The sequence below is a fragment of the Natrix helvetica genome (genome assembly GCF_964273705.1).
Source record: "Natrix helvetica genome assembly, chromosome: 4".
Classification (NCBI taxonomy): domain Eukaryota; kingdom Metazoa; phylum Chordata; class Lepidosauria; order Squamata; family Natricidae; genus Natrix; species Natrix helvetica.
This window is the reverse complement of record NC_138550.1, coordinates 419,299-436,411: the sequence shown is the minus strand read 5'-3', so window position 1 is coordinate 436,411 and position 17,113 is coordinate 419,299. Positions and strand designations below refer to the sequence as shown.

At 48.3% G+C, this 17,113-nt stretch overlaps 2 protein-coding genes across 2 annotated transcripts; both read left to right on the top strand.

Moving 5' to 3' along the window:
* Nucleotides 1–6,909: 6,909 nt before the first annotated feature.
* LOC309391683 (olfactory receptor 52E4-like) lies at nucleotides 6,910–7,872 on the top strand (the record flags this gene model as incomplete). The annotated part of the gene is made up of 1 exon (XM_081952348.1): nucleotides 6,910–7,872. One exon carries the CDS (start codon nucleotides 6,910–6,912, stop codon nucleotides 7,870–7,872), a length of 963 nt encoding a protein of 320 aa, XP_081808474.1.
* Nucleotides 7,873–15,290: 7,418 nt separating this feature from the next.
* Nucleotides 15,291–16,256, top strand: LOC309391682 (olfactory receptor 52E4-like; the record flags this gene model as incomplete). Its single annotated transcript, XM_081952347.1, has 1 exon — nucleotides 15,291–16,256. One exon carries the CDS (start codon nucleotides 15,291–15,293, stop codon nucleotides 16,254–16,256), a length of 966 nt encoding a protein of 321 aa, XP_081808473.1.
* Nucleotides 16,257–17,113: the final 857 nt, after the last annotated feature.

Sequence of the window (17,113 nt, the reverse complement as noted above, 5' to 3'; positions counted from 1 at the left end):
TTTAAAACCTCTAGTGTTGGAGCACTCACAACTTTCTTGTGGCAAACACTGGTTAATTGTTCCGGCTGTCAGGAAATCCCTCTTTAGTTCTAGCTTCCATCTGCTTCCAGGGGCTTTGGAGAGCAGGTTGCCCCCCCCCTCTTCTTTGGGGCAGCCCTTCCTCAACTATTGGAACCCTGCTATCCTGTCATCCCTGTCCTTCTTTCTCTTAAACTCAACCTCCCCAATCCCTACAACTCTTCTTCATAGGTTTTAGCCTCCATCCCCCCTAATCCCCTTTCTGGCTCTTCTCTGCCCTCTTTCCAGAGTCTCCACGTCTTCTTTTTTTTTATATGGGGATGATCAAATGGCCTTTTCTCATTGGACCTAGCTTTCCCCCCTTCATCCCCCCCATCCCCGATGCAAGATTGGAGACTGTCCCTGGGTGTTGGGTTCCTCTCTTTTGGCCTGAGTTCCCCGGTGGAACTGGGGAGGGGGGCAGACAGGAGGGGCAGCCTTATCTTCCTGAAAGGGTTGTGGGGATACTGAGGGAAAGTCATGATTAACCAATATGTTAAATGTTGGATTAAACCTGATCCTGACAATACAGCTGCATCTCCTGGCTTCCTTCACCCTTAATCTCCCATTTAATTAACCATAGTAGTTAACAACTAACCAGGGGAACAGATTCTCTCCAGTTGTTGTGGCTGTTCCATCACTGGAGCCTTTTAAGAAGAGACTGGACATTTCTCCAAAATGGTCTGGAGTTTCCTGCTTGAGCAGGAGGCTGGGCTAGAAGACCTCCAGGGCCCTTCCAGTTCTGTTATTCCCTCATTCTTATTTGCAGCCCCTCGTAATCCTGGGCACCTGCCTATCGGTTCCTCCACGGAGGGCCAAATGCCCAGGCTGGGCATGGAATCCCCTCCCTCCAACCATTCCACCTTCAGCCCCACTGCTTCCTCCTCCTTCGTCCTCCTGGGCATCCCTGGGCTGGAAACCCTGCATGCCTGGCTGGCACTGCCCTTCGGCTCCTTGTACTTGGCATTTAGGTGCAGTTTCTAATGGATCCTCGAAGATAAAGACTGGGTCATCTACGAATGCTTGCAATTTATATTATTTTTTAAATTTCCATTCCTTTTATGTCTTTATCTTTCTCTAATGTTTCTATTTAAGACTTCTAACATTAACACGAACAACAGGGGGGATAGTGGGCAACCTTGGCTTGTCCCTTTTCCAATATCAATGGAATCTGTCAATTCTCCATTTATCATTATCTTTGCTGTTTGTTTGTGGTATGTGGTTTGTATGGCTTGAATAAATTTCTTGCCAAAGCCCATCTGTTCCAACTGTAGCAACATAAATTGCCAATTCACATTATCAAAGGCCTTCTGAGCATCTAAGAATATCAACTCCATTTGTTTTTCAGGATGTACCTCATAATATTCCAAAGTGTCCAGGATTATTCTCATTATCTTTAATTTGTCTCTTTGGCAGAAACCCATTTTGGTCAGGGTGAATAAAGTTATTTAAGTATCTTTTGAGTCTTTCTGCCAGTATTCAGGCAAATATTTTATAATCTGAATTTAGCAGGGAAATTGGTTTATAATTGGGAGCTTGTTTTTCATTGCGTATCTTGTGAAGACTCAATACAACTCATCTATGCCATCCATCATCTTCTCTTTGGTTATCTCCAAGGTGCCTGTGAGAATTTCTATCATTATCTCTGCCAAGTTCTGTTCCTTTTCTTCTTCTATGTTTTGGAATCTGAGGTAGAATGCCGATCTGTCAATTTCCCATCCTAATATTCCACTTTTCTCTTTTTCAACCACACTTAATCGATTATCAATATCTCCGATTTTCTTGTCTCTTTGTTCATCTTTTTCTTCAATTTTCTGGAATCTATCTTCAAATTTCATCATCATTTGGTAGATGTTCTCAACTTTCTCATCAATTTTTTTCGGTTTGCTTTTCAATATTTTTGGTTCTTAATTCTATCTTTTGGATCCCTTGCAAAATCATTTGTAGTATCCCTTCTTTGTCTTTTCCCTGCTGCAACATCGTCTGGATTGATGAGGAAGTTGGTATTGAAGAGCCGGCGGTCGTTATCCTTTTACTTATGAGCCCTAATCCAATTGGTTCCAGATGTTTGCAAAAAGAAAAAATGAAAAAAGGGGGGGGAAAGGCAAAAGATTTTAGCAGATCAGTCACAATAAAAATAGGAAGAGTAAGAGGGAAAAAAGGGCAGTTATGATCTTCAGGTTCTTCTTTAACTTAATCCAATTCAGTATCGTATGAAAACAGAATCAAAAATCCAAAAGGAAAAATGGAGAAAAGAGAGAAAAGAAAAGGAGAGGGAAAAAAGTTATATCTATCAAAAAGGATAAAGGAAAGGAGAAGAAATACGGTTGCTTTAAGAAAAATAAAAGGATTGAGCTAAGAGAGAGAAGAGGGAAAAAAGCAAAAAGATGCTAGGCTTCTGCTGCCAAAATCCTCTAATCAGCTAAAAATAACTAAGGGGGAAGCAATGAAGTGGGGAAAATAAAAAATAAAGGTAAATAGAAAAAGAAATCACAGCCACTACTGAGGTTCTCAGGCTAAGTTCCAGACAGAGTTGTCAGTTCTCTTTTTCCAAGGTCACCACAAACTTATAGCTTTAAACTGCCAAACTCCCTTTCGGTCCAGCCTCCATTTACTGATAATATCCCAGGAAAGCACGTGAATAAACAATCTTCACTGCTTTCCCTATTATCAGCTGGCTCAAGGATTTTTTCTCAAAACACACATGCAGAGAAAAGAAAACAAAGCTTCAAAGCCTCTAGGTGGCAGTGTTACTTATTTTTTAGCACTAGACGCTTCCTTCCCTCCCCCCCTCCCCCCCCACGCATTCAAAGGAAGACTTAAAAAATCCATAAAGAAAAGGAAAACAGTAAATCATTAGAAAGAGAAAAGTAGAGAGAAAGAGGTTTTCGTCAATAAGAAAATGGTTGTGCCAGCATTTAAAAGAAAAAAAGAAGAGGAAAAAAAACCCCAATCCAGTTTTAAAAATAACGGGTGTTGCAAAAGTCAACAAAAATTCCCACTTTAAAAAGGAATAAAAAAAAACAATCCATTTGACTTTCTGGCCAAATCTCGCCGCTTATCCACTTTCTGTCTTCAACTTTAACTTTATTTTTAGTCTTTTAGGGTGGTCTCTCAGATGTTAATGAAAAAAAAATCTCACCAAAACGAGACGCTTCTCTTCTGTTTCTCTTCCGTTCGGGAGCTGTCCTACACCCCCCCCCCCCGTTCCTTCTTATTCTGCCTTCAGAGGGTTTGGAAAATAGTTTGACTCCCTCTTCTTTGTGGCAGCCCCCTAAATATTGGAACACTGCTATCATGTCCCCCCTAGTCCTTCTTTTTATTAAATTTTATTTTTTATTGAATTAGACATATCCAATTCCAGCAACTGTTCTTCACATGTTTCATCCTCCAGTCCCCTAATCCTCTTTTTTGCTCTTCTCTGCACTCTTTCTAGAGTCTCAACCTCTTTTTTAAAGTGCGGTGACCAAAACTGGTGCAGTTTTCTAACTGAAAAGAGTTGAATATGAAAAGAAGAGAAATACGATGTCACTTTAATGAGGAAAGAACGAGGATATGGTTGTTTGCAACTGCTGTAAAGAAGATTGAAAATCACTGATCTACCCCCTTTATGTCCCCTTTGTCCATATAGGTCTGTGTGGGTGTGGGCAGAGGGAGGCAGCCTGGAAACTCTGGATTGGCTGGAGTTTAAAGAATCAGGTGGGAAAGCAATGCTGACTACAAAACCTGGAGGAATGGATGTTTGCTTTCATTGTGTATCCTCCTCATCCGCTGCCTTTCATGCTTAGTCTTCATTTTTTCCTTTCTGCATCGCATGCCTTGCCCTGAAAGGGAACAGTTACAGTCACAATAACCACAACAGAAGAAGCCAAGTGGACAAGACCTTGGGGATCCTCTGGTCCAACCCAATGGTGGGATTCAAAACTTTTTACTACCAGTTCTGTGGGCATGGCTTGGTGGGCATGGTGGTGGGCGTGGCTTGGTGGGCGTGGCAGGGGAAGGATATTGCCAAATCCCCATTTCCTCCCGATCAGTTGGGACTTGGGAGGTAGAGAACAGATGGGAGCGGGGCCAGTCAGAAATGGTATTTGCCGGTTCTCCCAACTACTAAAAGTTTCCGCTTCCGGTTCTCCAGAACTGGTCAGAACCTGCTGAATCCCACCTCTGGCCCAACCCCTGCTCAAGGAGAAGGCCTTCTACTCTTCTGGTCAAATGGCTGTCCAAATGTCTCTTGAAGCGTTCCAGTGGTGGACCCCCCCCCCCCCAAACTTTCCAGAGAGAAGCCATTCCACGGATTCATTGTTCTCATTGTCAGGAAATGCCTCCTTAGTTCCAGGTTGGGTCTCCCTCGGATGACTTTCCGCCTGTTACTCCTTGCCCTGCCCTTGGGTGGTTTGGGGAATAGCTTGATGCCATCCTGTCTGCCACAGCTCCTCAAATATGAGAAGACTGCTATCAAATCGACCTTATGCCTCCTTCACTGGGCCAGACATTTTCAGTCCCTGCAACGGAAAAGGACGATGGATTTGTTTTCCTGCATATGTGAATGCCTGCATGGAGGTCGAGTCATGACAACCAAACATCTTTTCTTGCCTGATAGTGTCCAGAAATTAATTCCCACCCAGCCACCTTTTCCCCTTGGCCTCTGGGTGGCAGCCCTGATTCTCCTGTCCTGGGGGGAAGACCCAAGGCCTTGAGGGGACAGGGGGGCCAAGGGGCCTCCTTGAGCGATCCTCTGTGCAACGCAGCAGCCCTGAGATCCCCAGGGGGACCTCCAGGGAGTGCCAGGCCATAAAAGCTGCTCCTTGTGCAGACAAGTGGTGCAGACAGGAGGGAGCAGCCTTCCTGGTCTCCCTGGATGCAGCTGCGGGCAGAAGACGCTCCCCTCTGGCAGGCCAGCTTCCCACTTCCATGGCTGAGCCCAGCTGGCAGGGTCTCTTTCCAGGTGAATGGGCAGGGCGAGGGCTGGAGAGGCCAGGAGGGGTCCTGGCAAGGGCAGGGTCAGTTGCTTCATGATAGGAGCACACGTTTATTTGTTTATTTTTAAACTTATATGCTGCTCTCTCACCAGAGGCTACTCTAGTTTGCTAACATTCTATTAAAATGCAATATTAAGCAACAAAACAATAAATAAAGGTCTTTTTAAAATTTTAAATTCAGTTAAAATTGCTGCTGATCACTTGGATTGATCTTGAGCTCCCGGAGCAAACAAAAGATATATAAGTGATGAACCTGAACAAGATCTGCCTTGTAAGAGCCACTTTGGAGCTATGCTTAGACTAGAATAACAGAGTTGGAAGGGAACTTGGAGGTCTTCTCGTCCAACGCCCTGCCTAGGCAGGAAACCCTAAACCACTTCAGACAGATGGCTATCCAGCATCTTCTTAAAGACTTCCAGTGTTGGAGCATTCACAATTCATGGAGGCAATTTCTGTTCCACTGATGAATTGTTCTATGGAACAACTTGCCTCCAAAAGCTGTGAATGCTCCAACATGGGACCTTTCTAAGAAGATGTTGGATAACCATTTGCCTGAAGAGGTGTAGGGTTTCCTGCCTAGGCAGGTGCTTACAGGTGCCATTCAAAAAAGGCAGGAGACGATGACAGCCCCCTCCCCATTGGCACATCTGTACCTCAAGGGCCAGGCTGAGGCAGCTCCTGAGTAATGGAAATGCCATCCTTAGAGTCTTCTGCTTCATGTCCATCTGGCACTTGATCCAAAAATAAACAAGGAATGTGTAAACTAAACTGGAAGGGGGAGAGAGATAGACCCAAATTCCTTATGTATCAGGGATGTGGCTGCACATGAGAATGGTGTGGGCAGGAAACGATGCTCAGAAATTCTCAACATTACAAAGATGTTTAGGGGACTGGAGGCTGAAACCTATGATGATGAGCAGACACTGGGCATGGCTAGATTAATGAAAAGAATGACTAAAGGGGACATAATAGCCTTCTTCCAGTATTTGAGGGGCTGCCACAAAGAAGAGGGGGTCAAATTGTTCCCGAAAGCCCCTTAAAGCAGGACAAGAAGCAACACATGAAAATTAATCAAGGAGAGAAGCAACCTGGAACTAAGGAGAAACTTCCTAACAGTGAGAACAATTGATCGGTGGAAGGTCTTGCCTTCAGAAGTTGTTGGGACTCCATCACTGGAGGTTTTTAAGAAGAGATTGGACACCCATTTGTCTGAAATGGGATAGGGTCTCCTGCTTGAGGAGGGGCTGGACTAGAAGACCTCCAAGGTCCCTTCCGACTCTCCTTTGTTTGTTTTGTTTTGTTTGTTTGTTTGTTTGTTATTCTGTTATTTGGATTCGGTGAAAAATCTGCAAGATAGACTGAGGAGAGAGTCTTTCAGGGATTCTGTGGTGACACAGTGGTTAGAGTACAGCATTGCAGGCTGACTCTGCCCTCAGCCAGGAGTTCGATCTTGACTGGCTCAGGTTTAACTTAGCCTTCTGTCCTTCCGAGGTAGGTGAAACGAGGACCCAGATTGTTGGGGGTAAGAGGCTGATTCTGTAAACAGCTCAGGGAGGGCTGGGAAGCCCCGTATAGAAGACCAAATGCCTATTGCTATTCTTAGAGGCTTTTTCCCACCCTCTCAAAATGTGTCTCTCCACACTTTGGGGAGATGCAGGCGCTTCCCTCCTGGGCCTCCGTAGGTGCAGACCTTCTCTCTTCTGCCTTTCCCTGATGGTTATTTCCTATGGCTTCCAGGGTCCTTTTCATACCAGGCCAGTGGCTCCTGCTTTCCACAACTGCTGCTCATCCCCATCAGAGCCTGAAGTCCAGGGCTGAGACATGCCGGCCTCTCTTCCATATCGGCAGACACCGGGTGCTTTTCCCTGGGATGATGCCTGCCTCTAATGCCTCCCACTTCTATTCTCCCACCTGCACATTGCTTGGTGTGCCAGGACTGGAAGCTCTGCACCTCTGGCTCTCCATTCCCCTGAGTGTTGGCTATGCGATCGCTCTTCTGGGGAACTTCACCATCCTCTCCGTGGTGAAGACAGAGGTCAGCCTCCACCAGCCCATGTTCTACCTCCTCTGCCTGCTCTCCTTCATCGACCTGGGCCTCTCCACCTCCACCCTGCCCAAGATGCTGGCCATCTTCTGGTTTGGCCTGGGGGGGATCTCGTTTGACGCCTGCCTGGTCCAGATGTTCTTCATCCACACCTTCACGGGCATGGAGTCTGTGGTGCTCCTGGCCATGGCCTTTGACCGGTTCGTGGCCATCTGTGACCCGCTGAGGTACACCGTCATCCTGACCAAGGAGCGGGTGGCCTGGATGTGTGCCGGGGTGGTGTTGCGCCCAACCCTCCTGGTGATCCCCATCACGCTGATGACTCTGCGCCTGCCCTTCTGCAAGCCCCACCTCATCATCGCCCACACCTACTGCGAGCACATGGGAATCGCCAAGCTGGCCTGCATAGACATCCGGGTGAACAGCATCTATGGCTTGTTCACCATCGCCTTCCTCATGCTGGACCTAGTCCTGATCTTTGGGTCCTACGTGCTAATCCTGAGGGCCGTTTTCCACCTCCCTTCCAGGGAGGCCCGGCTCAAATCCCTGGGCACCTGCAGCTCCCACGTGGCCGTGATCTTTGTCTTCTACACGCCAGCCTTCTTCTCCTTCCTCACCCACCGCTTTGGACACAACATCCCCCTCTTTGGCCACATCCTCATTGCCAACCTCTACGTCATCCTGCCCCCCATGCTCAACCCAGTCATCTACGGTGTGAGGACCAGGGAGATCCGAAAGAGGATCCTGCACTTGTTCAGCTCGGGAAGGGGACTCTGGACCCAGACTGCCTGATGGGTTGGGTGCACATGTAAAACATAGATCTATAACAACATAAAGAGACATTAAAACCGTGTGTGTGTGTGTGTGTGTGTGTGTGTGTGTGTGTGGTGTGTGTGTGTATGGTGTGTGGGTGTTTTCTTAGATTTTCAGGGGTGTAGGTATGCTGGTCTTGTTGTATTCGGGTCTTTTCCCATGTAAGATTGAGATTATCTTGGCAATGTTTCAGCGAGGTCTCACTCGCTATCTTCAGGCTGGTGTTTTCAGCTTAAAGCGTGGTCAGAGCTGCCGTCTGTCTATAAATCTTGGTGGGGGTGTGTAGAGTGCTCGCTTTGTTTCAGTAAGTGGATTGATTGGCTGTGTGGTTGTATCATAATTGGTAGATTAGTGCTGATTGGTGCTGGCTGTGTGTCCGTTGTTGTTTTGTGTTGTAATGGCCTGGGTGGTGGGTGAGGCTCTTTTGTTGACTAGGGCTGGTTTCCAGATGTCTGGTAGGCAGGAGGTATCATCACGTTTATTCATGTTGTGGGAGTGTTTCTCTATTTCGATAGCTTCCATAATTATTCTCTTGTTGAAGTGTTCAGTTTTGGAGATTAATTTGGTTCCTTCAAAATCAATTTCATGTCCTGTAGCTTTAAGGTGCTGGAAAAGGGAGGAAGTTTTTTCTTTTTTTCTTATTGTATTCTTGTGTTCTGCGATGCCTACATTTATTCTCCTGTTCATTTGTCCTATGTATGTTGCAGGGCAGATTTTGCATGGTATTTCATAGACTCCTTGGTTTTCTAGCTGGATTTTGTCTTTGGGGTTTCTTAAGATGTTGGCTATTTTTTGGTCAGTGTTGAAGGCTGTCTTGATATTGTGTTTGTGGAGAATTTTGCTGATTTTATCTGTGGTGCCTTTGATGTAAGGGAGGAGGGCGATGCCGTTGTCCTGTTCTGTGTCTCGGTTCTTGGGGGGAGTCTCCCTTTGAATTAGGTTGGTAATTGTTTTTCTTTGGAATCCATTGGAGATTAATACGTTTGTGAGAGTGTGTAATTCAGTTTTCAGGTGGTCTTTGTCGGCTAGGCGTTTGGTTCTGGAGATGAGGGTCTTAGCTATGGAGTTGATCTGTGCAGGGTGGTGATGGGATTGTCCATTTAAGTAGCGGTTGGTGTGTGTTTTTTCCTGGTAGATGATGTGCCCTAGGGAGCCATTGGGTTTTTTGTAGATTAGGACATCCAGAAAGGGAAGTTGGTTGTTTGCTTCTATTTCCATAGTGAATTGTGTTTTGGGGTGTAGCTGTTGAGATGTGTGATGAAGTTGTCCAGCTTTTCTTTCCCATGTGGCCAAATCATGAAGGTGTACAATGCAAAATCTGCCCAGCCACATACATTGGACAAACGAATAGGAGAATAAATGCACGCATCGCAGAACACAAGAACACAGTCAGAAAAGAAGAAGAAGCTTCCTCCCTTTTCCAGCACCTTAAAGCAACAGGACATGAAATTGATTTTGAAGGAACCAAATTAATCTCCAAAACTGAACACTTCAACAAGAGAATAATTATGGAAGCCATCGAAATAGAGAAACACCCCCGCAACATGAATAAATGTGATGATACCTCCCGCCTACCAGACATCTGGAAACCAGCCCTAGTCAACAAACGAGTCCCAGCCCCGAAAACCGACACCGGACCCAAAACAACACAGGACGCCACCACCAATCACCCTCACCAGACTCAAACCCAAACCCATCCCATAGACCAAATGCAACCACCATCCAGAAGCCAAACCATGGTGGCATAACCAACTGCTGCACCCCCTCCAACCCCCACACAAAGCAAACTGACACACGCCATGAACACATGGCCAGACCGCAAACTAGGGAGCCAAACCAAAGCCCGGGATGTTACACCACAGCCATCTACTCAGGACATTACATCACAGAACTCAGGAGGTTACAACGACAAGGCTCAGGATGTTACAATGCAGCCAACCTCCCAGGATGTTGCAGCACAGGACTCAGGATATCACTACACTAGAGCTCAGGATGTCATCACACAGCCCATTATCCAGGTCGTTACAACACAAAAGACTAATGGGCACACAGCTAGTACCTCAGCCACACAGGATGTTACGAAACAGCTGACTAATCTGCATACATCAACTCCATCAACTAATCAAGATGTAATAACACAGCCAACCAACCCACTTACAATAACAATGCCAAAACTCCACACACATACACCAATATTTATAGAAAGATGGCAGCTCTGATCACGCTTTGCTCACACAAGGACGAAGCTGAAGGCACCAGCCTGAAGATGGCGAGTGGGACCTCATCGAAATGTCGCCAAGATACTCTCAATCTTATATGGGAAAAGACCCAAATACGCCAAGCCCTGCTTACCTCTACCTGTAAAAATCTATGAATATGTATGTGTGTGTGTGTGTATACATACACACATACACACACACACACATACATATTCATAGATTTTCACGGGTAGAGGTATGCAGGGCTTGGCGTATTTGGGTGTATGTATGTATGTATGTATGTATATATGTATGTATTGTGTCACAACCCCTGGTATGCCCAAATACGGGAGGGAGCATACTGCTTCCCTTTTCTGTCTTTCGGCTCACCCTAGGAGCCATCCAGGCAGAAAGCCATTGTTTTTATGTTGCTTTTGTTACATTTGTGTTGCATTTGTGCTGATAAATAAATAAAGGGAGACTAGTATAGATCTATTTCAAGCTATTTAGCTCTCATCAGCTAGCCATATCCTTACTGGGAATTGAACCTGGGCTATATTACATATCAGGCAGTTGTATTAGCCACTAAGCTAATACATACATACATACATACATACATACATACATACATACATACATACATGTAATAATATGATGAGCACATGAGAGAAGCAAACCCATACAATGCATGTAATGCTATATGAAACATCTCAGGGGAGACGGCAGTGGCCCCGTAACTGGATGATCAGGTCAGCTGCCCAAGTGATCACTCTGGTGTTACTTTGTGCAGATCTCCTAGGGAACAACCAAATGGATGTTGGGGGCAGTCTTGCACAATATGCTTAATAGTTTGCATATCAGCACCATAATCATAACAAGGGGAATCAATCCAACACACACACACACACACACACACACACACACACAGAGCTTATCAGTGGTGGGTTTCAAAAATTTTTGGAACCTACTCTGTGGGTGTGGCCTCCTTTGTGGGAGTGGCTTGCCGGCCATGTGACCTGGTGGGAGTGGCTTGTTGGCCATGTGACCAGGTGGGAGTGGCTTGCCGACCATGTGACCGGGTGGGAGTGGCCAACTTGGAAAATGTGGTGGAACTCACTTAATGACGCTCTTGCTTAGTAACCAAAATTTTGACTCAGTTGTGGTCATACGTTCTCTTCCTTCCTTCCTTCCTAACTTCCTTACTTACTTCCTTCCTTCCTTTCTTTCTTCCTTCTTTCCTTTCTCTTTCCTTCTTTCTCTTTCTCTTTCTTTCTCTCTGTTTGTCTCTCTCTTTTTTTTCTCTCCCTCTCCTTCCACTCCTTCTTTCCTTCCTTTCTCTTCTCTCTCTCTTTCTCTCTCTCTCTTTCTTTCATTCTTTCTAAAGAAAGAGGGGGAGGAATAAGACACCACCTATGTCTAGTCTACAATGCAGCCCTTGTAGCAGTTCCAAGAAGATTCCACAATTTGATTCAGAAGATCCTGAGGGCACAGATCAACCCCCAAGTGGCTTCAACAGCTCCCAGAGAGAGAGAGTGAACAACCAGATAACTAAAAAAACCACAATCCTTCCATTCCACCACCACCCCGTCCCCCCCAAAAAAATCTTTCCCCTACCACCCAGCCTCGACCAGTACCTATCCTTCCTCTCCAACACACACACACACACACACACACACACACACACACACACACACTGCCATCACAACTGATGAAGCTTCTTGGATGAGAAGTAAAACGTTTTGTTCTTCTTCTTCCTCAAGGAAAAAAAAACAATCCAGTTGCCTTTTGGAAAAAGCACTTTGAGACATAAAGGTTCCCCTCGCATGTATGTGCGAGTCATTCCCGACTCATTCTTTTGTCCTAAAAGGGTCCTGGGCTGGGCAAACACAACTGGGTGGGAAAGACCACCAGATGTAAGCATGTTCAAGGGGGCAAACTGGCAGCGCCAGAGGTGGAGATGGCTGGGAAAGCGAGTGCTGGAGAGGAGCTCTCACGGGGCGAACACCTTCCCGCTACAGGCGCAGTCTACTTGTAGCCGTGAATGCCTGCAAGCAGCAGCTTCAGGCACCTGCTCACGGCTGACAGTTCCGTTTGGGAGCAGCGGTGGCAGCGGGCGCAGCACGGGATGCCCCGGAGCCCAGGCACTTTTGGATCCTTCTCAGGGCCAGGAACGATTGGAAAACAAGCCCACCGGCGCTTCCGAGCGCCGCATCTTGGCTCTGCAAGCAGCAGACGCGCCTGTTGCCAAGCCGGCCCGTGCTCCAGCCCGGCCAGGGAAGACAGGCACCCTTTACACCCACCAAGCCTCCCCAAGAGGTGCCACCTCGGTCACACCAGGGCAACCCTCCGCCCACTGGCCCGCCCGCCGAGTGGTGACTGGATGGGCGCCGAGTGAGCCCCACTGCCCTGGCCAGGTGGCTCCCGCCGCTCACCTTGAAGGCAACATCGTGGAACTCACCGCTGCCACTGAGGGAGGGCTGGTTGGGCAGTGCCCCCCCCATTGGCTGCCCCCTCCTGGGCCGTGCCCATGCCCCTGCCCTGTTGAGAAGGAGGAGGCGGCCGGGGCGTGTTGCTGGGTGGCGGACAGGATAGAGGTGGGCGTGGCACTGCCGCCCTTGCCCTTTGGGCTCTTCTTAAGGGACATGCTGGCTGGCGCTGCTTCAGGGCGCCCTGGCCGCCAGCTCCTCCATGCACAGCCCATTCCCCCCCCCCAAAAAGATGGTTTCCTTTTTAAAAAACGCCTCTGCAGATGATCTTGAAAACCTGTGAGGTTGCTTTTGGAGGGGACAGACGGGCAGCTGTGCAAAGGCTTGTTTTAAAGCTGCAGACTCCAAGGCTCCAGGTGCCCGGGGAGGGCAGCAGGGGCAAATGCTGCCCGTCTGCCCCCTCCCAAAGCAACATCGCAGGTTTTCAAGATCGTTCGGACAGGTGTTTTTTTTTAAAAAAAAACCTGAAAAAGCCGCAAGATCTGGAGAGAGATCCAGTCGCGCCCCAGTTGGTGGAGCGCTGGCAACCGCCGGCCCGTCGCCAGGGAGACAGTCAGTGAGGTGAACCACGTGGTTGCTCAGATCACACGGGCGCAGCCCGAGAAGACATTTCTGAGAAGAGAAACTTCTCCGGTCGGGCTGCGCCTGTGTGATCTGAGCAACCACGCGGTTCACCTCACTGACTGTCTCCCTGGCGACGGGCTGGCAGTTGCCAGCGCTCCACCAGCTGGGGCGCGACTAGAGAAGTTTCTCTTCTCAGAAATGTCTTCTCAGTGACAGGGGCGGGGCAGGAACTTACTTCCGGGTTCATTGACCAACCGGATCGCGCGATCCGGTGCGATCCGGCCAAAACCCACCACTGGAGCTTATATCAGAGTTTGCTGAATACCAGTTGACTACACCTTTAACCCCTAGCAGTGGAACATTAATAGTAAGCGCACCTAGACTTATATGCCGCTTCAGTGCTTCCCAGCCCTCTCTAAGCGGTTTACAGAGTCAGCCTGTTATCCCTAACAACCTGGGTCCTCATTTCACCCACCTCGGGAGGATGGAAGGCTGAGGCAACCTTGAGCCGGTCAGGATCGAACTCCAGGCTGTGGGCAGAGTCAGCCTGCAATGCTGCATTCTAACCACTGGGTCACCAGGGCTCCAATGTATTAAAGTGCATAAATTACAACATTCAATCAGGGATCTTGTCTTTACTGAAGAAGGAAAAAGGGACTGAGAAGCAAAGGCTTTACACTGAAGAAAGGGGCCTCTCTTCGCAGAGTCCAAGAGGCCTTCCTGAGGATGGATGGATGGCAGAAACCAATGTTTTTGGGGGGGCAGCTTGCAAAGAGCTGGAAGTTGCAGGGTTCATAGCTATCAACGTAGCCTTCTGGAAATCAAAATATGCTCAAACGCCACTTCTTAATCATTTTAGATTTTATTTTATTTTTTACTCTTTAAAAATTGAGAAACTTTAGAACCGCACATTGGATCACTTTCACTGAATGTGTTTTTCTTCCATCCTTTAGGAAAGAAAGTTTAATTATGACTTTATCATGTTGCAGAAAAATGGGAGGGAGTGGAATATAAAGCAAAAGGGTGATTATGGGGCTGTTTTTAGAAAGTTTGAAGCTGATTAAGGGTCCAAGGGAGCCATTTATTAAAACTTTCAAGTTAAGTAGAAGAATCCATCCCTGGGAATCTTTTTATGTTTACATCTGGAAGAAGAATATATCCCTTCTTAAGAAGAGTTTGAAGGGTGACGGTCACTAGAGGAAAAAACCTAAATTAATGGATCCGTTATGACTTTTGAACTCTGAAAATAATCTTTAAGGTCTGCTGTAGAAGAGGAAGAAGTTCCATTAAAAGAATTGTCTGTTCAGAGCCCGGTGCCTTTGGGATTCTACTGAGCCTGGCTCAGTCTAATCCGGGAAAATAAGTCATGGCACCCTAAGGAGGCTACCTTACTGTTTGCAAAGAGCCACAAACCGAAGGGAAGAAAACGCCTGGGAAGTGGCAGCCTTCTCCCCCCTCTTGCAGGACCGGCCCTCCAGATGCAGAGATCTCGGCTGAGGGATTCAGCCCAGTCGTTTGGGAGAGCTTCTGGGGAGGGGGTGATTCTTCCAAGAGGGTGACTGGCGGGTGGGTTACCTGGGGCTCTCAATGCTTTGGATGCTTGTAGGGGGCTCTGGGCAGATCACTTGACCCCACTAAGCTCGGCCAGTCTTCACCTTGGCCACACGACCAGCTGCTCTCCCACAGGCCCCCTTCTTTGACTCATGGCAGGTGGCCAGAGCTGCCTGCCTCCTTTCCCTCGAAGGCTGCTGAAGCCTCTCCAGATGATCAGAGACGATTTGGGGCAAAGGAGGCCAGGTCTAATTAGCCTCCCGCCCCTTGAGACCCTGGCCAGGAAGGGATTCCTGGGCTCTTTCAGGAGGGGGCATAAATGCCACCCCCTCTCAAAGGAAGACGCTCAGCCTCCTAGTCACCTCTTGCTTCTCATCCCGCAGACCCCTCCCCAGAAATTCTGCCTGCATCTCTGCAGCAGCTCCCCAGGAAGATCTGGACTCCCTGACCACCCAAGACTTTCCTGGCCAGGAGGTCTCACAGCTGGCAGGAGGAGACTTTGCTGATTGATCGGCGACTGTGCAGCTCTTGGAGGCAGAGATTGCCTGGTTGGTAGGAGGGAACCACACCTATCAACCCCCCCTGCCCCCATGAAAGGATGTGGGCCCCCAACAGCACCCATTTCTATTCTCCCACGTTTGTCCTGCTAGGTGTCCCAGGGCTGGAGGAGGCGCATGGGTGGCTCTCCATCCCTTTCTGCGCTGGGTTCCTGGTTGCTCTTCTGGGGAACTTCACCATCCTCTCCGTGGTGAAGACGGAGGCCAGCCTCCACCAGCCTATGTTCTACTTCCTCTGCCTGCTCTCCTTCGTCGACCTGGGCCTCTCCATCTCCACCCTGCCCAAGATGCTGGCCATCTTCTGGTTTGGCCTGGGAGGGATCACGTTTGATGCCTGCCTGGCCCAGATGTTCTTCATCCACACCTTCACGGGCATGGAGTCGATGGTGCTGCTGGCCATGGCCTTCGACCGGTACGTGGCCATCTGTGACCCACTGAGGTACTCCACCATCCTCACCCAAGCCACTGTGGTCTGGATATGCCTGGGCATCACTCTGAAGCCGGCCTGCCTGATATTTCCCATGACGGTGATGTCGAAACGCCTGCCTTTCTGCAGTGCCCACATCGACATGCCCCACACCTACTGCGAGCACATGGGCATCGCCAAGCTGGCCTGCACAGATATCCATGTCAATGTTTTCTACGGCCTTTGGGTTGCTTCCTTCCTTGTGCTGGAGTTGATCCTCATCGCCGCTTCCTACGCAAAGATCCTGCAGGCTGTTTTCCGGCTCTCCTCCAAGGAAGCCCGGCTCAAATCCTTGAGCACTTGCAGCTCCCACATTGCTGTGATTTTTGTCTTCTACACACCAGCTTTATTCTCCTTCCTAACCCACCGCTTTGGACACAAAATCCCCCATTTTGCCCACATCCTCATTGCCAACCTCTACGTCATCCTGCCCCCCATGCTCAACCCGGTCATCTATGGTGTGAGGACCAAGGAGATATGGACCCGGGTGCTCCGCATTCTTTCCCAAGGGCGTCCTGTTGGGAGGCATTCTGTGAAATGACTTCTCCATCGTGCAGAAGAGTCGCCTCCGACTAGTGGAAGGGAGGCGAGGCAGAAGCTTCCCGTGGTCCCCTCCAGAGCAAGGGACACCTACACTCATTTGCTATGTTATGGACATTAATGGAGGGCATTGAGCACAGGGAGGGATGTAAGACTTTGGCCCTGGTTACTTAAGGAAGCTGCCCAAAGAGTCCACAAGGGCGAAATAGTAGCTTGTTGGGTAGCAGAAGCCAATTCAAAACGGAAAATATTTGCAGTAAATATGTAGCAAAAGTAACGGTGGTGAATGATGCCTGCGAAGGGGGAGCTGGTGTTACGGACTACAGCAAAGCAGCAGTTTCCAAGGAAGCAAATGCCAAAGGAGGTCAAACAAGAACCCAGAGCTCGATGGGAGACAGAGGAAGAGAGTCAGAATAGCCACCACCTAGAATCTCCTGAGATATCTCCAGTGACTTGAGATTAGCAAGGCTTTACCTGTCGTCTGGCAAGATCCCATCCATTGGGAAGAAGCAAATAAGAATTGAATTCTGGCTGGTTTGCTTTACATCGTTCTTGGGCTGGGCCCCACAGATCCTGCCTGTCCTAAGGGGAAGCCTACACTTTTAGAGCTGGGAACAAGGGAGGCCCCGTTGAAAGGTGAGAGTGGAGTTCACCGAAAGCAAAAGCAGGTCCTCATGCAAGTTCCAGGTACAGACTTTGCAATGGGGGCTGAAGGGCTCCTTCCAGCTGCCAGGAGCCCCCTCCCATTCTTGACTTCTCCCTGTTACTAAGGGTTCCCTTCAACAATTGTGCAAGAACTGTATCACAGGCATTCTCCTCTAGTTAGCAAGCCCCTAGATCTTTTGCACAAAAAAAAGG